The following is a 21,517-nucleotide window of genomic DNA, read 5'->3' on the forward strand; positions in this document are numbered from 1 at the left end:
AATGTTCTCTCTTCTTCCTCTTTTTTTCCTTTTGGTAAACGCATGGCACAATCAGCCATACTGAGAGTATTTTTAATTGTAGATGTCCCACTAAAATGGCCAGATTTAAATTCCTCTAAGGACAATACATGAAGGCCATTCATTACTGGATTGATTTGTCTTGTTTTAACACAATTGGCAAGTGATGTGTAGCTTTTCAGAGAGAGAACTATCATGTATTCATGTCCATATTATGGAGTAAGCAAGAATGCTTTATCAACAAGGTATCATGAGATAAGGTTAAAAGCATTACAATGTCATATAAACAAAGAAAAGCAAGTTTGATTTTGATATAATTTAGTTTTACTATGTGTTACGATCATTATGAAATATTCCAGAGTAATATTTCTCGCAGAAGAGTGGTTTGATAATATTGCCATTTAACAGTGGATGGCGAATCTAAATATTGCATACTGCTCATAAAAAAAAGAATCCAAAATCAACCCAGTTTAAGCAGCTTTAGAGACGTTTAGGCATCCATTGATTTAAAGCCATCTACTTTTTCTTTCATTTGTTGAAATAGGCTTTCATACTTGAGATGCATCAACCTGTCACAGAGAAAAAGTAAATATTAAGTATAGGGGCTGAAATCCATTTATTCTCAGGTTCCACACTGTCATGGCTCACTGGGACACTTGAATAGAGCAGTGTTATGCAGGGTGAATAAGTTATGAAGCCAAACGTTTACAGAATCTGTGCATTCCTATTAAATGAAAAAAAAAGAGGTGGTTCATGCATTCACAGCACATTTGAACCTTCAAACAAACAATACAAATGACATTGATTGAAAATAACTTAAACTCTGAAGTAATCACATTTACAAACATTGCATCAAATGTGGTTCAATGTATTACCGTCACTAAACAAAACTCAAAGTTCAATTCAAGGATGTGACAGAAAAATATGTGACATGTCGAGAGGAAGAGACAAAAGGCATCAACAAACAGAAAGAGCTTCCAGCAGGAGAAACCGACCTGCAGGGATGTGATGTCTATAGTTTAGAGCAGGGGTGTCCAAACTATGGCCCGGGGGCCAAATGCAGCCCGCGGGGCATTTTATATCGGCTCTCAGCAAATTCCAAAATATAATGGAATAAAGTCCCAACCTGAACCTTGTGTTTTCTTGTATTGTACTTCTTGAATATATATGTCAAAATACATTTCACAGTAGTATTGTGTGCGTTAATAAGCACACTTTTCAAATGAATTATGTAAAAGTTGAAAACATTTTTTCTAACAAATCTAAGTAGCTCGTAACAAGCTTAAAAAATACCCTTCCTAGTTTTCTTATTATAAGCAATCTGAAGATTCTATTTTAGGTGTTGAGTTCCTCACAAAATAAATGAAACCCTATAGAGAGCTATGTTGTAGGCTGTTGGTTTTTTTGAAGGATTTTTAAGTATCAATAATAATTTACCTACATTTGATTGATTTAGCTAACTTATGAGGCTCTAGTAAGTGACCCAGCCCTCCGTACGTTTTTCTGATTGTGGCCCTTGGTGAAAAAAGTTTTGGACAGCCCTTGGTTTAGAGGATGAGCGATGCTGATACACAATCTAGATAGTCCTTGTTTTCATTGTTAAGTTACGTACTTGGTCGTTTTTTCATTATAATGGTTTTGGTTTGTGTTTGGTTTTACACCATACCCAAAAGTAAAGCAGCTTAAATTGAGTTTAGCTGCATACTGCACTGAATTAAAAAACAGGAATTCTCAATGATCAGTGTAAAAAGTATTTACAGAAGATGTTGTTGCGTTTAAGCAGCGTTTCTCTCAGCGTTCAAAGTATATCTCACACAAAATGTCCAGTATATGAATCAGCCGTCTGAAGTAATACATTGTCAACAACACATTATAAAACCTTCGCAGTGGATCAAACAAAAAATAGCAAGAGTCATTTACAAATATGACATATGATTCATAGTGCAATGATTCATGTTTTGACATGTCTAATTCAAACAGCCATGTCCATGTCATGGTATTTGCCTTCCTGTACGTAAAAACATTGATACCACTGTCATGACTGTACAATTTCCTTACAGACAATTATCTTAGCATAAAGACAGGAAGGAAGCAGGGGAAAACAGCTAGCCTCTGTCCAAAGGTCAACCAAAAAGTCCCTATAGCACCACAAAGTTTTTTTCCACAGTTTAGGTATTACAGTTTTAACCTTTGTAACCTTTGACTTGGCAAGAATTCAAGTGTATGTACATATTTTCAATTGACACTGTGATTGAACATTTTATTCCCCTTTCATAAAATCAAACAGCAGGGGAGATGGGTCGTACTGCAGGGAGGTAGGAGAAATCCACAAAAACAGAGTGAGAAGAGGATCCCGACATACTCAAAAGGTCATCAGAACGAGGGCAGGTGTTGGCCTGGAGCGAGGGGACAGACCTATACAGGCTTTGGGAAAAAGGTTTGGGTGCTGTGACCTGAGCTGGGTGATAAAGCAGGATGGAGGAGGATCGAGAGGAGGCAAGGCTCTGATGCTGTCTCAGAAAAAGAAGGATGTTTTTCAGCTCATCTGTTTGGCATGGAGGAGAATCAGATCTGGTAGAGCTCACTGATAGTTTACTGTCTCCACCTAGCTGCCGCTTAACGTCATTACTGCTGACAGAGCTGTGCTGCCAGGTAAGGGATTGAAGATATGTCGGGGATGTGAGAGGTAAAGGGACACTTTTGAGCGTCTCAGGGAAGATGACATTGGCGTAGATGGAGGACAGATCAGTGTCAGAGGTCGTTTTGGCTCTAGTTGGGCTTTTGATGCAGTCATTCTCAGATTTTATGATGTTTTCAGGTGTCGAAACTCCTGAAACTGGCGGCGAAGTGTTGCGGTGACAGAAATACGTTTGGAGATCTCTTTGATAGTCAAGGTCCTGGTCAGTGTCGGGGCTCTGTAGCTCACATTCATCCAGAAAAACCACTTCAGAGTATAAGATTTCAGGCCTCTCTGCCATAGTAGGCCACTTAATACTCTGAGGTGAAGAGACAAAAGGATTTCAATTTGAGGACAATTTTAGGATTTACAGCTTTCTGCTCTTCAAACCCGCAATAAGCAGGGAGCAGCACAAACAAGTGAACACAACAATAACTGTTATTTATTTATCATCTCACCTTTTACGTGATATGGCAAACATGTTTGCATATTACCGCATCAAGTAATTACAGAGAAAGATTTTGATTCATTTAGAAATTTGCTTCTGGCCTTCTAGTGACTTCAATGCGACGTCTTCACTTTTGGTCTCTACCAACTTCTGAGTGAAATATCTGTCTCGTCAGCTGATAAATCATCCACTTTGTTCCACAACTTGTCTCTAACTATGCCAGTATGCAGTAGTGGATGAAGTACTTAGTAATACCCCAGTGTAGAAATACCCTGCTACAAGCAACTGAAGGTAAAAGGTTGAGGTAGTTGATTAAAAACTTTAATATGTTTCCCTGAATTTTAGTTGAGTAGAAGCATAAAGTTGCAGGAAATGAAAATGTTCCAGTATAGTGCAAGTTACTCAAAAATGTAATTTGGGAAATGACCACCACCATTGACAGTGTGTTAGGATTAAGGACACAGTCGTTAGGAGAGGGGTTATAGTTACCTCTACATTTATTTTGGGGCTCCAGTGGGCCATGCTGCTGTTGGAAGGATTTGGGATGTCTCGAAACAGCTTCTTCCTCACACTGCAAGGTTATTTGTTAGGGTAAACATTACAGAATCAACCAAATAATTTCATGATGAACAGAAATACAAAGTAAGGAAAAGTGTGACACTGAGCTTTGAGTAGGAATGTGTTGTGATGAGATCTTACTTCTTGTTCTGTGCCAGGCAGGCCATCAGCACCAGCGCCAGTGAAGTCAGGATGAGAGGCAGGACGGCATACAGCACTATCGAGACTTCCTCTGGGCCTTTACACACACACACACACACACACACACACACACACACACACACACACACACACACACACACACACACACACACACACACACACACACACACACACACACACACACACACACACAGTTAAAGATATGCCGTAGCTAGGTATGTTTTTTTATTTTGAGGGTACAGTGTTTTGTGTGTGTGTGTGTGTGTGTGTGTGTGTGTGTGTGTGTGTGTGTGTGTGTGTGTGTGTGTGTGTGTGTGTGTGTGTGTGTGTGTGTGTGTATGTGGTATTTACGTACCTATGTGCACTTTAGCTTTGGGTCCAGCTGCTCCAGCTCCAACGTCCGTGTTGGCCTGCATGAAGATGTCGTAGTCACCCGGTGACAGATCCTCCAGAGAGTACGGCGGAGTGCTACCAGGCAGAATCACTCCTGATTAACAAGAGGTGACAACATATAATGAAGCAGATCAAATATCTATAAACAAAGTGTTCAATCACCCTCCCAAGGACACAAAAATAAGAAAATATTAATACATTGTACTGGTTACATGCACTCTAAATCATGTATCATATAATCTGTAACTGAATTCTATTTCTATGGTTGTTTTTGTGACACATTATTTTTCGTTTTTATTTTTAAAGGTGAGAATTGGATATTAGATTGAAATAAGTATTGAGTATAATGGGAGATTTATGTGAATGCAAATTAAAGGTGATGTATCTTTAAAGTCAACTGCAAAAGGAAAATAAACAAACTACAGACTTAATCCTAAATAAATACAACTTAAAGAAATTAAATCACTGAACAAAAAATGTTCACTTTCCACAGGCCTGTTAGAATACACTCAACTGTCTTCATACATATGAAAAGTGCAGGCCTGTGTTTACTCCTACATGTGTGTGTGTTTGTCACTCACTCTCGGTCGAGTGGTTTAGTGTAATGTAGATGATTGTGAAGTTGCGGATGAAACCGTGAAGCTGCTCCACAGGCACAGGGCTCCACGTGAGAACCACTTTGCTGCCAGAGATCTGCTGCACTGACACTTTAGGACCAGCTGAGGGCGCTGCGGGAGAGCAGGAATAAGAGACACAGGACATGTAGTGAAAATGAGACTGGATCCCTTTGTGCAATATCTGACGTGGTTACAGGCATGGGGAGTAATGGATTACATGTAGCGGCATAATCAAGATGAAAAAAAAAGGAACTGTCCCTTAAAGTTAGATGAAGAAACAACAACTGCACGATAGCTGCCCACTGCTCCTAGTACTAGGATGGGTTAAATGCAGAGGACCAATTTCACTGTGTGTGCTCTGCTGTGTGCATATGTGACAATAAAGAGGGTTTCATCCTCCGATTCTATCTCTATGTTTTGCAGGTTTATTGTTTGGATTGTCTACACACTACTACCTCATTATGCTTAAGGAAAGACAGGTTTTTCTTAAATAGCTAAATGAAAATACTGTAGTGAAAGCACATGTTTTTAATTGACATTGTTGTCATCTCACATAATTACATAATACACTCTTTCCTTTCGTTATTTACTTGCACTGCATTTGATATTGAGCAAATCCAAAAAAAACCCAAATCAGGTTACATTATTTATATATTGTGATACTCCGATTGGGGTACTGAGTACATTATTTCACTAGTAATTGTAACGGATCCTTTTATTAAAGTAATCCTCCCAACTCTGTGTGGTATTGAATCAACCAGCTGTGTGGTTATTGTCTGATCTGACAAAATGGGCTTACACTTAAACAGCTTTTTTGATTGTTTTCTAACAAACAAGCCTCATCTGCTCAGGGTCATCGATTGTGATGTTTTCATTGTGATCACAGTTGCAGCAGAGGCGGAAAACCCATACAATTAAAGTTAAACCCCAGCTGGAATTCATTTGAAACCATTTGTTCCTTGTTTTTGTTTTCTTCCTCTGTTGTGTTGAACTTGTTGTCACATTTGTCTTCTCGCAGATGTTCTTATTGAATCAAACAATTCAGGACCATCAGAAGAAGAATGAACAGATGTCTAGCTCATATTGAACCGCCTTATGACTACCTCATTGCACAACATAAAGGCGAGGCAAGTTTATTTAGCACCTTAAACACCTTTTGAGCGCTGCTTCTAAATGTTTAGTTCTGACAGAAAGCTGACCCGTCCCAGAAGACCTGAGAGTTCTGAATGGTTCATTATTTAGCAATAAAGCATTCAATGCTTTTTAAACCAGTAGCAGTATTAAGTCATCAGCTATTATATTGGAACAACAAGCTCTTATCAATCTTCCTTTTAGAGGCAACTTTTAATTATCAAGTATAGATGTTAAGAACAATAGTATGGCTTGATTTAAAATAGGTTTAGTACGCCCTTACAACTACTTATCACCAATGCATCTTTTCTCTTTTTATTTATTTAAATAATTAGTTAATCACATATCTATATTATCTTAAATGTCCACATAAAAAATGAAGTGTCACCTAAATTATGTTTTAACACCAATTTCCTCTTCACTTTTTGAAGTAGAATAGAAGATAGAGTCGGAGGATGAAACCCTCTTTATTTGTCACATACATGCACACAGCAGAGCACACACAGTGAAATTGGTCCTCTGCATGTATTTAACCCATCCTAGTACTAGGAGCAGTGGGCAGCTAATGTGCAGCGCCCGGGGAGCAATGGGGAGGGGGGATTGGAGGTGTCCGGTGCCTTGCTCAAGGGCACCACAGCAGGGCCCAGGAGGTGAACTGGGACCTCTCCAAGTAGCAGTCCACTTTCCATATTTTCAAGTCTGTTCGGGGACTTGAACCGGCGACCCTACGATTCCAAGTTCTTGTGATGTTTAAATTTCGAGCAAATTCCCGAAAAAAAACTATAATAAAGAGTCAATAGATCTTACTACTAAGAATAAGCCTTATCTATCCACACAATCAACTTCCATTGTTTGCCCCCAACAAAAATATTTGTTACTAATTATGACAAACATGGGATCTATAACTTATTTTTGAGTCGTCCCACATATACCATCCTGCTGCTGTGTGTACGATCGAATGTGTTCAGCAGGAGCAAATATATTCCCCTGTTCACAATGTACTCCTGTTTGAATAATGTGGGAGTAAAACTTCACTCAGTTATTTAAGGAATTTACAGAGTAATTATCATTGACAGTTTCTGTAGGAACATTAATCTGCCCAGGCAGGCTTGTGGAGTCACAGATGAAAGGATGATGTAATCACGAAACAAAAAAAGCTCACGATTAAAATTACGATCAATAAATTATAGGAAGACGTGCTGCCTGACTTTTCCTTTTTGGTTTAGACCTAGCCTATAATTTACAATAACATAGATCAGATACTAAATATCTTTATTTCTAAAAGCCATATTATTGACATTTATCATGTCTTGTTTATCAGCCATTGCTTTTGATATTGAGGTAGGAAATTGAATAATGTAGAAATGACTTAAAGCTTATATTTTTTAAGGTCACAACACTTCAATGCTACGGTATCTATGTCACTTAGTTTACTTAAATTGCTGCTACTCATTTTTTAGCCATGGTTGTGTGTTTTGTGTCTTATTTGTCTTTATCATAAATGTTTTTACTAATGTGAGCTTACTTTTAATTATTTCATGTCTTTTTTACCTGATATTCAACTTTTGCTGTAACACTGTACAGCTCCCCGCTGGGACTAATAACATTTTTTTAATTCTGAGGTAATCCAAATGTATAAGGAAGTAATCAGGTTACATCACTTTTATATCGTGATACTCAGATTAGGTTTTTTTTTTTTACCTGTAACTGGTTATTGTAATGAAACATATTTTTAGGTAACCTGAATCTTTGGTTGACCAAAAAAAAAAGGTTGTCTGAATCGATTTTTCCAGCTTGGCATGAGATAATAAAGATTCCTTGTAAGTCACATACCTCCTTGGCGAGTATAAACATGAACGGTTCTGTTCTGTCCCGCTCCTCGTCCCCTATACAGCGCTCTGACAGAGACAGCGTAACGCTCCATGGGCTTCACTCCTTTAAAGCAACAAACAGAGGAAAGGACTCCTCAGTATTGGCAATCATAGATTGTAAGATGATGTTTAAAAAATGGCACATCATGTTATATTCATTAAGCTGTTGCAGGTAGTGTTGGATTACCTGTGATGACCCGCTCTGTACAGGAACTACTCAGCACTTCCCAGAGTAGGACGCTGCTGTTTTGTTCTCTGACTGCAAACCACTCCAACACAAAGCTGGTTATGGACCGATCGACTGCAGCCGTCCAACGAACATCCAACCCACTGTCATTCAGGGGACTTACAGTGAATTGGCTGGGGGCTGGTGGATCTGAAAAGGAGTAAAAAAGAACATGACAAAGGCATGGGGGGGTTTTTGAACTGTAAAACATTATCTTTAAGACATTTAATTTTCTGATTCCAGTATTTTTTCTATATGATTTTGTAATGGATTTTCCACCTTTTGACTCCCTTGAAGCAAAAACTATCTAAACTGATCAAGTAACAAAGTTTTCTTGTGGCCACTAAAGTCAACATGTATGTATTCTTGGGCAAAATACATAACCCAAAGTAAATCCTGACTTGACTATGTAAAAAACACTTTATGGGGTTGTAAAGACTGAAAAGTATATTTATCAATACTTTTATCAAAGAGTCTCAGCAGATTAAGTATCCGTGACTTCACCTTGATTTCTGACTCGTGGTTGATATAAAGTGAAGTGCGACCCTACTTGTCTCAGAAGCTCCACTGAACCATATTTGGGCTGCTGGCGAGGCCCCTGCAGAGGTGGAAGCCGTCAGGGCGCAGGAACATCGTCCGGCAGGAAGGAGCAAGCTACAGGAAGTAGTTGTATGATGCAAATCTCTGCAGCTCCCATGATCCTTCAGGACCTGAGAGCTCTCTGTCTGACACGTCACATTGTAGAAAAGGATTCTGCCATTTGCTAGAAAGTGAGGCAAAGGCTGTAAACCATGAGAGAAAACAACACGCAAGAAGAGGAAGTGAGCAGCTGTGAGATGATGGAAGTTTAATCAGAATATCCTGTTATATAAACAAAGATTGTGTGAAATTAAATTCCTTCTTTCTGCAGCTATTTCAGTTTGCGTGAATCAGACTTTAACGCAATAAATAGGTAATTTCAGAGACAAAACAAATGAGGGACTGTCAGTGAGGAGAAGGTGATTAAAAACTAATCAGATGCCAAAGTTATTAAAATATAAAACTCTAAAGCTCCAAGCGAAATGATGCCAATGAATACACAATTCAACACACACACACACACACACACACACACACACACACACACACACACACACACACACACACACACACACACACACACACACACACACACACACACACACACACACACACACACACACACCACTTTTTGGCTACTTACACTCAACAAACCCGACCAATGGGCAGTACAAACAGGACACGTACAGACTAGACTGTGAGTGCTTCATTTCCTAGCAAAAAGCCAGATAGTAGGAAAGATAGGAAAGCATGTCCTATATTAACCCAAATGATTTGAGAGGACAAGTGACAGCCAGGAAGCAACAGAAGCATTCTCACTCTCTGTTGGGAAACAATGTTTGGCCTGTTTGAACAAGATAGTGATCAATGACGAGTTGCAACGTTCATTTCTACTGCAATAACTGCCAAGTCATGGGTTTAACATGCATCTTTCTGCAGAAGAAAATTCAGCTTTTATACATATGTCAGTATCTTCAGTAATCATGCAGAAAACAATGAAGTGGACACATCTATAAATCCTGTATTTGTTTTTGTGTTGGGCAATCCCATGCGTCACCCTGCGACCGTTTCCTAAGCAGGGTGACGCATGGGATTGCCCAACGAATTTAACCGATTTAACCCAATAACACACACACACACACACACACACACACACACACACACACACACACACACACACACACACACACACACACACACACACACACACACACACACACACACACACACACACACACACACACACACACACACACACACACACACACACACACACACACACCTTCCAGAGCAGTGTGAGGAGCCTCCAACCCTCCTTGTCTGTTTGTTTCACTTGTCTCCAGAAGGCTGGTGCTGCAGATGGAGCTGGTAGACGGAACAAGGGGAATATTAATATGAAAGAAGGAAGGGAGGTACAATGGGGAGCGTTAGGAGTTAAGACAAGATCGTTTTTATTTCATGTTTGTTTTGTTTTGTTATTCGTTCAGCACCGCGCCCTGCACTTCCACAGAAATTATATTGAAAAACTGTTATGCATATTGCTGATGTGATCACTTCCTGTAGTGCCACCAACGACGTATCTCACCATTTACTTGATGTTTTCATAAACGTTTCTAGACAATCATGGTGTCCAAAAGATGAACCGTAAAGACTGAATCCTAAACGTAGCATCAACAGGATGTGACATTTGTGGCTTAATGGGGAATGTTTCTTTGGGATGGATTGACGAACATTTAGTTTTCACACATCACGTAGATAAAAGTCTATTAGAAAGACAGCATCAATGGCCAGTGTGCTCTTCTTTGCTGTGGTGTGCTGGGGTGGAAACATCAACAAAGGGGATGCTGACAGGCTGAACAAGCTCGTGAGGAAGGCTAGCTCTGTTGTTGGAGTTAAACTGGACAATCTGGAGGAGGTGGCTGAGGGGAGGACGAGGAGGAAACTGGACAGTATCCTAGATAACCCCTCCGACCCCCTCCATGCAGAGCTAGTGAAGATGAGGAATACGTTCAGCCACAGACTCATCCCACCTTGGCACGACACTAAGCGCCTGGGAAACTCCTTTGTGCCTGTAGCCATCGGGCTGCACAACACGGGGTTAACCATGTGTCTCACTGACAATAACCCCGACTGCACATAAAGCCTGCACTCTTGCACTTTTGCACAATAACTTTGACCTGCACTCTCTTTCTGAACACATACATGTGTATATTTTGAACAATAATATCGTTACTTATCTGTATATATTTTTCTTTAGTTTTTAGAATTTTGTATTTTTTGTGTGAACCTGTACTGTTTATCCTCTTCTCTGTTGCTGCTTAAACACTTGAATTTCCCCCACGGGGATTTATAAAGGTACATCTTGTCTTATCTTATCTTATCAATGAGGAAAAAGGGAATGCCCCAAACGTTTTCTTGACTACATTTCGGTCTTAGTTGGATCTGAGTGAGATAAAAATGTTTTAATACGTATAAATAAATATCAAATGTAAAGCTTTTGATGAATAAAGTAAATGTGCCAGATGAATTGCCTTTAAAACTACAGCACGCATTCAGGAAAAAACAGTGATTCAGTGATTCCGTGAGTTTTCCTCTCGTGCCATCATCTGGTCAAAATTACATTTGTAAAATATTTAGTTTTAAATTTCTGAGGATCATGACATCATGACCATTAGCCAATGACTACATCATTAGCATGCCGGCCCTTTACTCAAATCGTAACATCTCTTACTGGCTTCCTAGGAACTATAGTGACAAGGAGTTGCAACACACCGTCCTCTCTTGTCCTCCCCCGGCAGGTGTTGCTCCACGGGCTCCAGGGACTCTCTGGGCCCCTGAAGCGAAGACGGAGCCGGATGGTGTACGAAGTGTCGGGCCTGAAGATACAAACCAGGAAGCTGTCACCTGTCACCTCCACATTTTGGACATGAGCATGGCTCTGTATAGGATAGACACAGGGCAAAGCAAGGTGCGTGTTAGAGGAAGATTCACATTTGCCTTTATTCTTTATTATTGAAAATGCAACATAAATCATATCACTTGATTAATAGTGCTTTAACTAACCAGGCAAGGAAGCAGGTTTGGTCCCAGATTTTTAGAAGACCTTTTGATCTATTCCTATCACAAAACATTTGTATAGGCCCTTTTTGGGGGGTTTCCCTTTCCTGAAGTGTGTTATATAGGTATTACTTCTATAACATAGTGACATCACTATGTAACCCTCGTGCTTCAACACATTGTACCTGATGGACTGGTTTCAGACAGAAAAATTGGGCCAGTGAGTTAAACAATAAAGCAGATGTGCCACGGGATCTAAAAATTGTAAATCTGGTTTTGACTTTGGAATGGCACCACTGGTATGTGATGCTTCCATTCCTGAAAAACCTACACCTTGCCCCTTTACTTTAAGGCTGAATGTGTTCCTTCATGCAAGTGTAATTTTGTTTTTGAGTGTATTTGGGAATGGCAGACCTGGCCCTGGGTTGTGAACTCTATTTGGGAGTTCAGTTTTCCTGATATGATTTCAGAGGGAGCCACAGGAAACATAGACAAGGTGTGTCTCCAGGTTAAAGTCAGACACCCAGCGCTCCTGCTGACTGACTTTGCGTTTGTCAAAATAGCTGGAGGCAACATCACTGAGAAAGAGAGGGAGAGATCAGTGAGATGGAAAAGAGGAACAACAACATAATAAATAGAAAGAAGGGCCTTACCTTCAGTCCTGCCAGACTGACAGCGGGGTCGGGACGTTATGTTTTGTTTGGGACCGTGTGCTGTGATGCTGATGCAGAAGCAGGACCTCACGTCTGTGCCTTCGAAGGCCGCCGTGCAGCTGGTGTTAGGTGTGATGCAGGTGAACTCCTTCGCAGAGCTGTTTGGTGGTCTGTGCTTTCCCAAATGCACATACACATAGAAATACATACCCATTAACACAAACAGAAACGTTTAAAAAACCAGGTTCATCTGAGCCCTCAGGGCAAAGTCACCAAGCAGACACACAAACAGGCACCAAACAACAAGCCCTGTGAGTCAAACACAAGTTGTGCAGCAATGTTTCCCACTCAATATCAACTGAAATCTTGTAACCTGAACATTAGCTCTAAAAAAAGAAGAAGAGATGGTATGGAGGCTGTGTGCGACTCTTATCATCCATTGCATCATACGCACAGTCACACGAATGAGAAATTCAAACCAGATTATAAACTGAAACCTTTGCATGTTACAGACAGATAACAGAGGCCGAACAAGTATTCAGATGTTGTAAATAAGTACAAGTAGAAATACCAGAGAGTAGGAATACTCAGTTACAAATAAAAGTCAAAATGTCACTCAAGTAAAAGTACACAAGTATTAGCCTCAAAATATATACCTAAAGTAACAAAAGTAAAAGTTGTCATTATGCAGATTGGTCTATTTCAGAATAATATATGTTCATGATATGTTTTGATTATAATGATTGATGCATTAAAGTGATATCAAAGTTGGTAAAGGTGCAGCTAGTTTTAATTACGTTGTATACTGCATGATAGCTGTGAATTTAAGGTGGGACTCAAGTCTTATTTAGTGTGATGATATTTCACATTATACATCCAAATCTGCAAAGTTACTAAAGATATTAAACAAATGTATTTAATATCACATGTATTTAAATGTGGAGTGGTAAAAGTAAATGATTTACCTCTGATTTGTAGTGGAGTAGAAGTGCATAGCAGAAGGAAATTGAAATACTCAATCAAAGTACAAGTACCTTAAAACTGAACTTAAGTATAATACTTGAGTACTTAGTTACTGACACAAACTGGCAGGCACATTTAAAAAATACTATGTTTCATCAAATTTGCTTTTCCTATGTACCCTCTAGAACCAGCTGTATTCATGCCTCAAGTCAAAAACATAGATCCTCTGTGAGGGTCTTTTTATTATTACGGCCCACGATTGTGGAACAGCATGGAAGGAGACCTTGAGGGAGGCAGCTGGGGTTTATACTACCAAGAGCAAACTCAAGACCTGAATTGTCTTTATTATTATTTAAATGTTCTTTTATTATTTTAGAAAGAGAGAAACTCCCACTGAAGGGAACCTTGGGATTATAGTTTTGGCAGAGCTCCTATGAAACCTATAGAACACACTACAGGACAGGGAAAACCCCAGCAGCCCCTTTAAGTTCTAATCACTGATGCCAAACAAGGAAAAAACAATATCAGGCAGGAGTTTGGAGGATGTGTTGAGGAGTCTTACAGCCGGAGGAAGGAATCTGTTCTGCAGTCCGATGAGAAGAGGCCCCGTTGAGTGGTGTCCAAACTGCAGGTAGCGAAATAAATGTTGGGTTAGGGAGTACAGGTTGGAGTTAACTCTGCATGATATCTGCATCATTCTTGAGATATTTAGAAAGAAACAAACCTAAGTGCAGGGTGAGTTGGGCATTTAGGGCACAATACAATGAGGCAATCAGAAGAATTTGGAGGAAATGATTTCCAAGTACAGCATAAACAGAAAGTGTCTGATATCAAAAGGCACATCTGAGCCACTATCAGATGTGTTTCCTGTTTACCAGCTACCCAGTTTAAAAAAACGCACCATTCAGATGTATAATCTTGACAGGCTGTAGAAATGTGAAATGGAAGCTGTTTATTAAGTAAAATGTAAAAAAAAATGTAATGTTTCTCATGTTTTCTGTAGTATCTGCATCCTGATGTTACTGACAACACTTAATTAAACAATCTTTAGAAAACAAATAACTAAATGATACGTGAAATTAAGGAATATTAAAGAGGTAGGATGGAAAGCGTGTTGCTGAGAAAGTGGGGTTAAATGTAAAGGTGCCATAGAAAGCATCTATCTGTTATTTTTAAATTGTTCTCTGACGTCTACAAAGAAGGTATATAACTTTGGTTGATCCAAAAAAAGTGCAGATGCAGTTTTACAGGCCCATTTATAACCCTATGATTTGTTCCTAGAATGAAACAAGCTGAATTTCCTTATTTGGGGCTCATTTAAATAATTATGATGAACTCCGCTCTGATTGGCTGGTTTACAAGGAGCAATCCATGGCTGCCTCAGGGCCCACAGAAGTAAGTGAAGTTCGCGAAACTGTGAGAGATGAACCCTGGAGGCTATTGGCATCCAACCTTACATGTGTGAGCCTTTATCGGAGGAGGGAACCGATGAATTTGAAGAACAGCCAGTTGGTCGGAGATTGGAGAGCAACGTTACGGAGTGGTAAGTGTTAGCGGTAGTGTTTCCAGTAGCTGGTGTATACAAATGTTGGGTCTGGACTACCGTGTGTGACGTCACACACAGGGATTGTTGTAATTTGCCCGTTTTACCGCTGTGATATGCGTATTCATGATTTGCACGTGAAGGAGGAAACAATGGTGGTTGAGGTTCACGGTATGTCAGTTCAATGTACCGAACTCTCCTTATTCAACTATGCCAAGGTAAATACAGTTTTCCATTCTATGGCACCTTTAAAGGAAAACTTCAGATTAAAGTTGTAATTCCAGAGAAAGAAATAAATGAAAGACACATTTTTGATTTAAAAAAGCCCTAGAGTATTAACTGGGAAAAATGTCTATGAATAGGAACAACCTATTTGTGAGACATTTTGTTTCATTGACATCAGTGAAGTCGAAAAATAACTGAGAGACCGACAAACACATTGTCCGTTTGGGGCTACAGATGTAATTTGGCAATATCCAAATTAAAGAACAACACCCTGCCTTTTCCTTGAAAGGACAACGCGGACCAAGTGAGTGTTGAAACAAAAGATGCAAATGCTTCCAAACAGATAACAAAGAGGTGATGTGACTTTGATATCAATGGAAATCCCGTGCTATGGCCTACGCCAAACCCCAGTTCAAGAAAAAATCTCCATCACCAAAAGCAATTTTAGAAACCATCAATGCTGCCGTCAAACTTTAAATATTTTCTGTTCTCCATCAGCTGTCATTTCAGGCGTCATGGCTGCAAGGCTTACAGTATCATCTGCTTCATCCACCTCCAGTGCCCAGCTTAAATGCATCAGAAGTCCGATCTAGACCAAATCCAGATCTGCAGGATCCTCTTTAACCCATCAACATGGGGTGGGGTTCCTATTCTACCCAGGTACATGATATCACAATGGGCTCGTCAAATAATATTGACATTTCAATCGCCTCAATTAATAACCCTTAACTAGAAAAAATGATTTCCTGATTTACATTTTCCTGACTGAATAATCCTTTTCCATTAAAGTCATACATTGACTACACAAAAGAAAACACCTGTATCCCTGAGACAGTAAAAACAAACACTATCACAAAAAGCTGAGCATAACTTCCAATATAATTAAATTATTTTTTGCTCACATAAACACCAGTTGAACTTGCAGAGTGTAGTGTGTCGTTTGGATGTCTCCGGCGTCCCAGTGGCACGTGGCGTTAGCTCGATTGAGGAACACACAGCGGAGCAGCCGCGGGGGACGGGGGTCAGCCTCGGAGGTTGTAACAGAGTAAGCTGGAGGCAAGGCTTGAGATGGAGAGGGACTCGAGTTAATCACATTAAGGGGGAAAATTCTGCAGGTCATTGATGAGAACGTTAGCAGAACATCAACAAGCAGGAAAAAAAGAAACAACAGAAGGAGAAACGAGGGAGAGATAAGGTGTCTGTGAATCTGTTTTGTGATTCAACTGTTGTCAAGCAGCAGCCCTTCAATCCTCAACAAACTTATTAAAACAAATCCACCGAGAGATATCTCCGTCTAAGCAGGCGTGTAAAATGCACATGATTCATATTCTGTGAAATACTGGATCACAGAATGCCATTGCTGTTTTTGCCTGAGGACCGCTTAGACAGGACTGTACAAGATGATTGCATTCATTTCACAACATGATCATACTATGATTTACAAACCAGTCGTTGAGAGCACACCTTTTAAATGACTGTTTTTAAATGCCATTTGTTATGCATTTTGAATTGCCTTGTGTTGCAGGTGCTATATAAGTCAACTCGTCTTGCCTCGATATTTTCTTTATAATTTATTTGTTATGGATGGTTGCTGTTAAGGGAACTATTCACCCACACTATGACCATTGGTTTATCATTCCTCCACTGTGTTGCATTCAATATCTTTTTTTATTTTCTCGTATCACTCCTTAGTGAACTCTGAAATTAGTTTGAGAAGTAGTAAGCATACAACTGGTACCACAGGCGAGTAATTGATGTTCACTTTGGAATAATCATTTGTAGCTGTGTCACTATTTAATGTTTTATTTATTCCTGATGGTCCATTTTTAATAGTAGCTACCTTTTTGTCTTTGTCATAATTTTCTGAAAATCAGAATAAAAAATATGAATTCTCCATCATGTGTTTCAGGAGGAAACTGCTCTTTAAACTATGTAATAATTTGGGGGACATTTGGGGACACAACTTCCCTATAAGGCTTACTTCTCTCCAAAACCAGACAAAAAAGACGGCAGTGTATATCAAACCCGTTGATGCATTGTGGGTTTTAAAACCATACAAACCAGTTAAACTGCATCATGATTAGTTGTGGTAGTAAATAACCTCCAGCCTGCTGACATGATCTAATTTTCATATTACATCAACGTCCATCATAAACAATAATGATTTGCATCCTCCAGACACTAACAGCATTGACCCAAATATCTCCATATAAAAAGATTCCATGTTTTTCTCTGGAATAAAAAAAAAGGGGAAATGTTACCCAGGGCCCCCAGCAGGCAGGTCCACACCACAGCCCGGCTGCGCTCCATGAAACCACCCCCGGGTCTATCCTTGTTGTAAAGCCATGCTCACACACTGTCCCCCATCACACCAACAAGCACTGAGCGCAAAGACCCTGCATGCTGAAAAATGTAAGAAGAGGACAACATGTGGGAAGTAATCAGACACTTGACTTAGGAAACAGTTACAATATTGAAATGTAAAAACACACAATTAAAGGTACATTTCAGAATCACTACATAACTGCATTAAGACTTTCCATGCATTTATGTGTCGATCACAGCATGTTTATTTACTACTTTATTTATATGTTGCATTAGCTAAGAATCTGAATCTGTAAAATGTAGTAGATTAAAAAGAATGATATTGTTATTTTTGGGGGGGCTTTCTGCCTTTAATCGGATAGGAGAGGGTAGAGTGACAGGAAAGTGGGAGAGAGAGTCGGGGTGGCATCCGGAAAGGACCACGGGTCGGGAGTCGAACCCGGGTCGCCAGCGTACGTTGCAGGTGCCCCAGCCAGTTGCGCCACGGCAGGGGCCAAAAAGAATAATACTGGCATCTTAAATTGAGTGGGGAGGTAAAAAGTAGCAATAAATGGAAAGAGTACAAAACTTGAAAAAATGTGCTTAACTGCAACTCTCAACTCTTTTAAATCCAGGCTGAAGATTTATTTTTGCTGCTGCTTTTGATTAAATCAATAAACTATTCATATCTTACACTGAACTACAATGTTGCAGTGTATAATGTATTACTACGTTAGCTTGTTTTATTTTAGTCTCCTAATGACGTTATTAAATATCAACTTTTTTCTTGTTTTCTTGTTGCCCTCACAGAGGAACCTTTATACATGGGTATAAATGGTGTAGTCAATAAAACAAGAAGAAAAAACTAAGAGAAAAGATAGGGAATAAATGTCCATTTATAATGTGATTCCGTTGCGCTATATCTTAATGCTCTTTTTATTTGATTTTTGAAAAGCACTTTGAGTTGCCTTAGATCCAACACTGAGAACGCAATGTCAAATTTGACAAAGATTCCTACAGTAAAAGAGTCACATGTCCAATGATGACTCGGTGAAGTGAATACATATCCTGTTGCTTGTATAGCTTCCTGTGTAGTAGTTTCACTACAACATTTGTATTGTTTTGAACCCTATAGTTGTTACTCAGCTTGGCGTTGCCACATAGGAAATGTGTCAATCTGACTTACTATAGTGGGGGGTGGGGGGGGGGGGGGGGGGGGGGGTCTAACGGGGGTTTGTGTTTACATGTCTCTGTTCATCCATTAAATAAAGACTAAACATCAGGTCTAACAATTATTTGCATTTTAGCCTCAAGAAAAGTTCAGACTCACCATTGAGCTTCCCCATGGTCAGGTGTCATATAAATCTAAAGTAAAAGCTCTGCAATAAATCAAATCTTTGTGAAGCTTATTACACTTTGATTGTGGTAACCCCCAATTGAGAGGCATTAATTTAACTATTTTTGGAGAAGTATACTCGTATTGGACTGCTTTGTAACCCTTTATTTTATTTCTTCTACGTCTATTTTACACAGTGTCAACAAAGCAAGAGCACTGCAAGCTTTACAAGTTCAGAGCACTTGGTAGGCAGCAGAATGACCCCTGTTTCCTATTATTGGATCAGTATTACTGATTAACATTTCAGCAGCAGTTTATTTTGCAGCTGGTCGAGGTGATTTCATTTTATTTGTATTGTTATTAATTGAATTTACAGAAATATATGTCTATTGCCTTTTCTATTTTAATAAGAAGACCAGATTACAGCTGCAAATATTGATTCTTTGTTATTCATTGATCTACTTTTTTCTTGATTAATTTAGGTAGTCTTCTGAGCAAATTCCCATCACTAGCTCCTTCGGTCATGGTACTGTTACATTAGTCGTGTACACATTAGGTTTTTGGGGTAATTTGCTAATGCTGCTACAATATATTGTGGACAGATATTTATATCTTAGTAGAAATAATCCACATTGTTTTCTTTGAATTACAAATAAAGTTGTAGTGTTACGTACAATAATTATCTCATTACCTTGATATATATATTTACATTGTGTGGCATTTGAGTTCTTACTTCATATCGCCTTAAGGAGTAATTATAGTTCCTATATGCCATGGTTTTGAGGGGACAGGTGTAAGTGTAACGCAACTAACTTGTGCAACAGGTGAGTGAATGGGACGCAGTGAAACCAGAGAGAGAGAGTGTTACATCTTTAAGTATTTCAATATTTTCCCCAAAAAACAGCAGTAGCCGATATACAATAGCAGTACATTCAATTTGCAAGGATAAATAAGCAAACGTCTCAAATCGTTACATCTTAGAAGCTGAACCAACATTTTCGTTTTGTAAATATGACTGAGAAAATAATTGTAAACTGTCGCAAAAATGCATTTCTTTTTCCACTAACCAGTCGATTCATCAACTTCTCCTCTCATGTCTAATTGCAGTTTAAGCAATCTCAAGAATCAACCAAGTCAGCTGAATGCACATCTGAATGTAAGTCATTCGTTCTCTAAGTCCTCCTCTGAATACTTGTTGAAGAGTTGATCTGTTTGACTCTCACTTACACACTATCCGGCTTCGCGAGACATTCACGGAAGAGTTTAAAGACACGAGCGCTAAATGAAACACATGGAAAAGTTTGAATCAAAATCACGTCCACTCACCGGTGCGAGTTCGAACAACACGCGCGCCTCTCCGAGTCCAATTAGCGACTGTATTGTATAATCGCTGCGGGACTGCGCAACAGCCGCCTTCCAGCGTCAGTGCACAGTGAGGTTTCAAAACTGCGGGTCGCAGACCGCTGGAAGTACGCGGAGTTGTTTCCTCAGAGGTCCTAAATGAGGCTTTTATAGATAAAAGTGTTATCTTACAATTGTTTCGATCTACATGATAATGGATTCACAAAACAAAGAAGAAAACTATTTTTGGGGGATATTTATAAAAATCAAGTCAAACCTTACTGTAGTGGACAGATCAAACACAATTCAATTACTCACTAACTAATAACTTAGTGTTATATTACATAAACATGACTTAACTGTGTTTTTTATGGTTCATTAATCCTTTTGAAAATGTATTATTTACAGTGCTTGGGTGTAACGCGTTACAAAGGTAATGGAGTTACAGTAATGTATTACTTTTTGCTGTAACGCAGTAATATAACGCATTACTTTCGCGTGTAAACACTACAGACTGGGGAAAGAAATTTCCCTGTAAGGGATTAACAAAGTATATGTTCTTCTTCTGAAATTTGGGTAACTTAATACCCGTTACACTTCTCAGTAACGCAGTTACAACACATTTTAACCCGAAATGATGTGGTGTTTTGTTTTTATGAATTCACTGACATTCCGACACCAGAGAAACAATTGTGCAGGTAGATTAGTGACTCAGTAAGTCTGTTTACTATTGGTTAAGAGGGTTGCAAAAACAGATTCACAATGGAGAGCTGCAGGCTCACAGTACAGAGCTGCAGGCCTAAAATGCAGAGCTGCAGGCTCACAATACAGAGCTGCAGGCTCAAATGCAGAGCTGCAGGCTCAAGATGCAGAGCTGCAGGCTCAAGATGCAGAGCTGCAGGCTCAGAGAAAAGAAAAGAAAAAGACAGGAGTGTGTGCAGGCCAAAGCAACAGAAGGTCACTTTCTCTGGGTCTGCTGCTTGGACCCCAAGAAGTTAAGAGACTGGCAGTGTTGAAGATATGCAGCCTCTGTCCTCTTTGGAATCGCCGGCTTGTAGAAAGCGTGTCAGCCAAATCCCCGTTAACACACCAATGACAAGGTGAGCTAACGTTGTCATAGAGACTCGTTCATATACAGCAGGATCCTGTGCCGTGCAGAGGCTCCACTAACATGTTATTAATAACACACAGGGACGTAATGTTACCGATATAAAATATTATTCAGCCCACTTAAACGGAGCATGAGTTTAATTTCTAGCTATTTTCCTAATTGTCAGCATGTACTGCCAGATAGATAGATAGCTTTAATTAATGAGCTGCATTAAACTACATTTTAGCATTAAAAGCTGTACTTTTTGCGGTTATCTTGGAGAAAGTAACTCAACGCAAAACGCAAAAGTAGTGTAACGCATTAC

General features: G+C 39.4%; 1 protein-coding gene across 1 annotated transcript; it reads right to left on the reverse strand.

Moving 5' to 3' along the window:
• Positions 1-615: 615 nt before the first annotated feature.
• LOC134881953 (interleukin-6 receptor subunit beta) lies at positions 616-20,502 on the reverse strand. Its single transcript, XM_063909565.1, has 16 exons — positions 20,088-20,502; positions 17,383-17,524; positions 16,024-16,183; positions 13,916-13,978; positions 12,391-12,560; positions 12,152-12,315; positions 11,453-11,618; positions 9,963-10,045; positions 8,652-8,883; positions 8,063-8,251; positions 7,838-7,939; positions 4,838-4,984; positions 4,219-4,350; positions 3,843-3,939; positions 3,633-3,714; positions 616-3,014 (listed from the first exon to the last, which is right to left on the reverse strand). Exons 2-16 carry the CDS (start codon positions 17,429-17,431, stop codon positions 2,298-2,300), a joined length of 2,553 nt encoding a protein of 850 aa, XP_063765635.1. The 5' UTR covers positions 17,432-17,524; positions 20,088-20,502; the 3' UTR covers positions 616-2,297.
• Between the last annotated feature and the right edge of the window lie 1,015 nt (positions 20,503-21,517).

This window comes from Eleginops maclovinus, chromosome 19 (genome assembly GCF_036324505.1).
Source record: "Eleginops maclovinus isolate JMC-PN-2008 ecotype Puerto Natales chromosome 19, JC_Emac_rtc_rv5, whole genome shotgun sequence".
Lineage (NCBI taxonomy): Eukaryota > Metazoa > Chordata > Actinopteri > Perciformes > Eleginopidae > Eleginops > Eleginops maclovinus.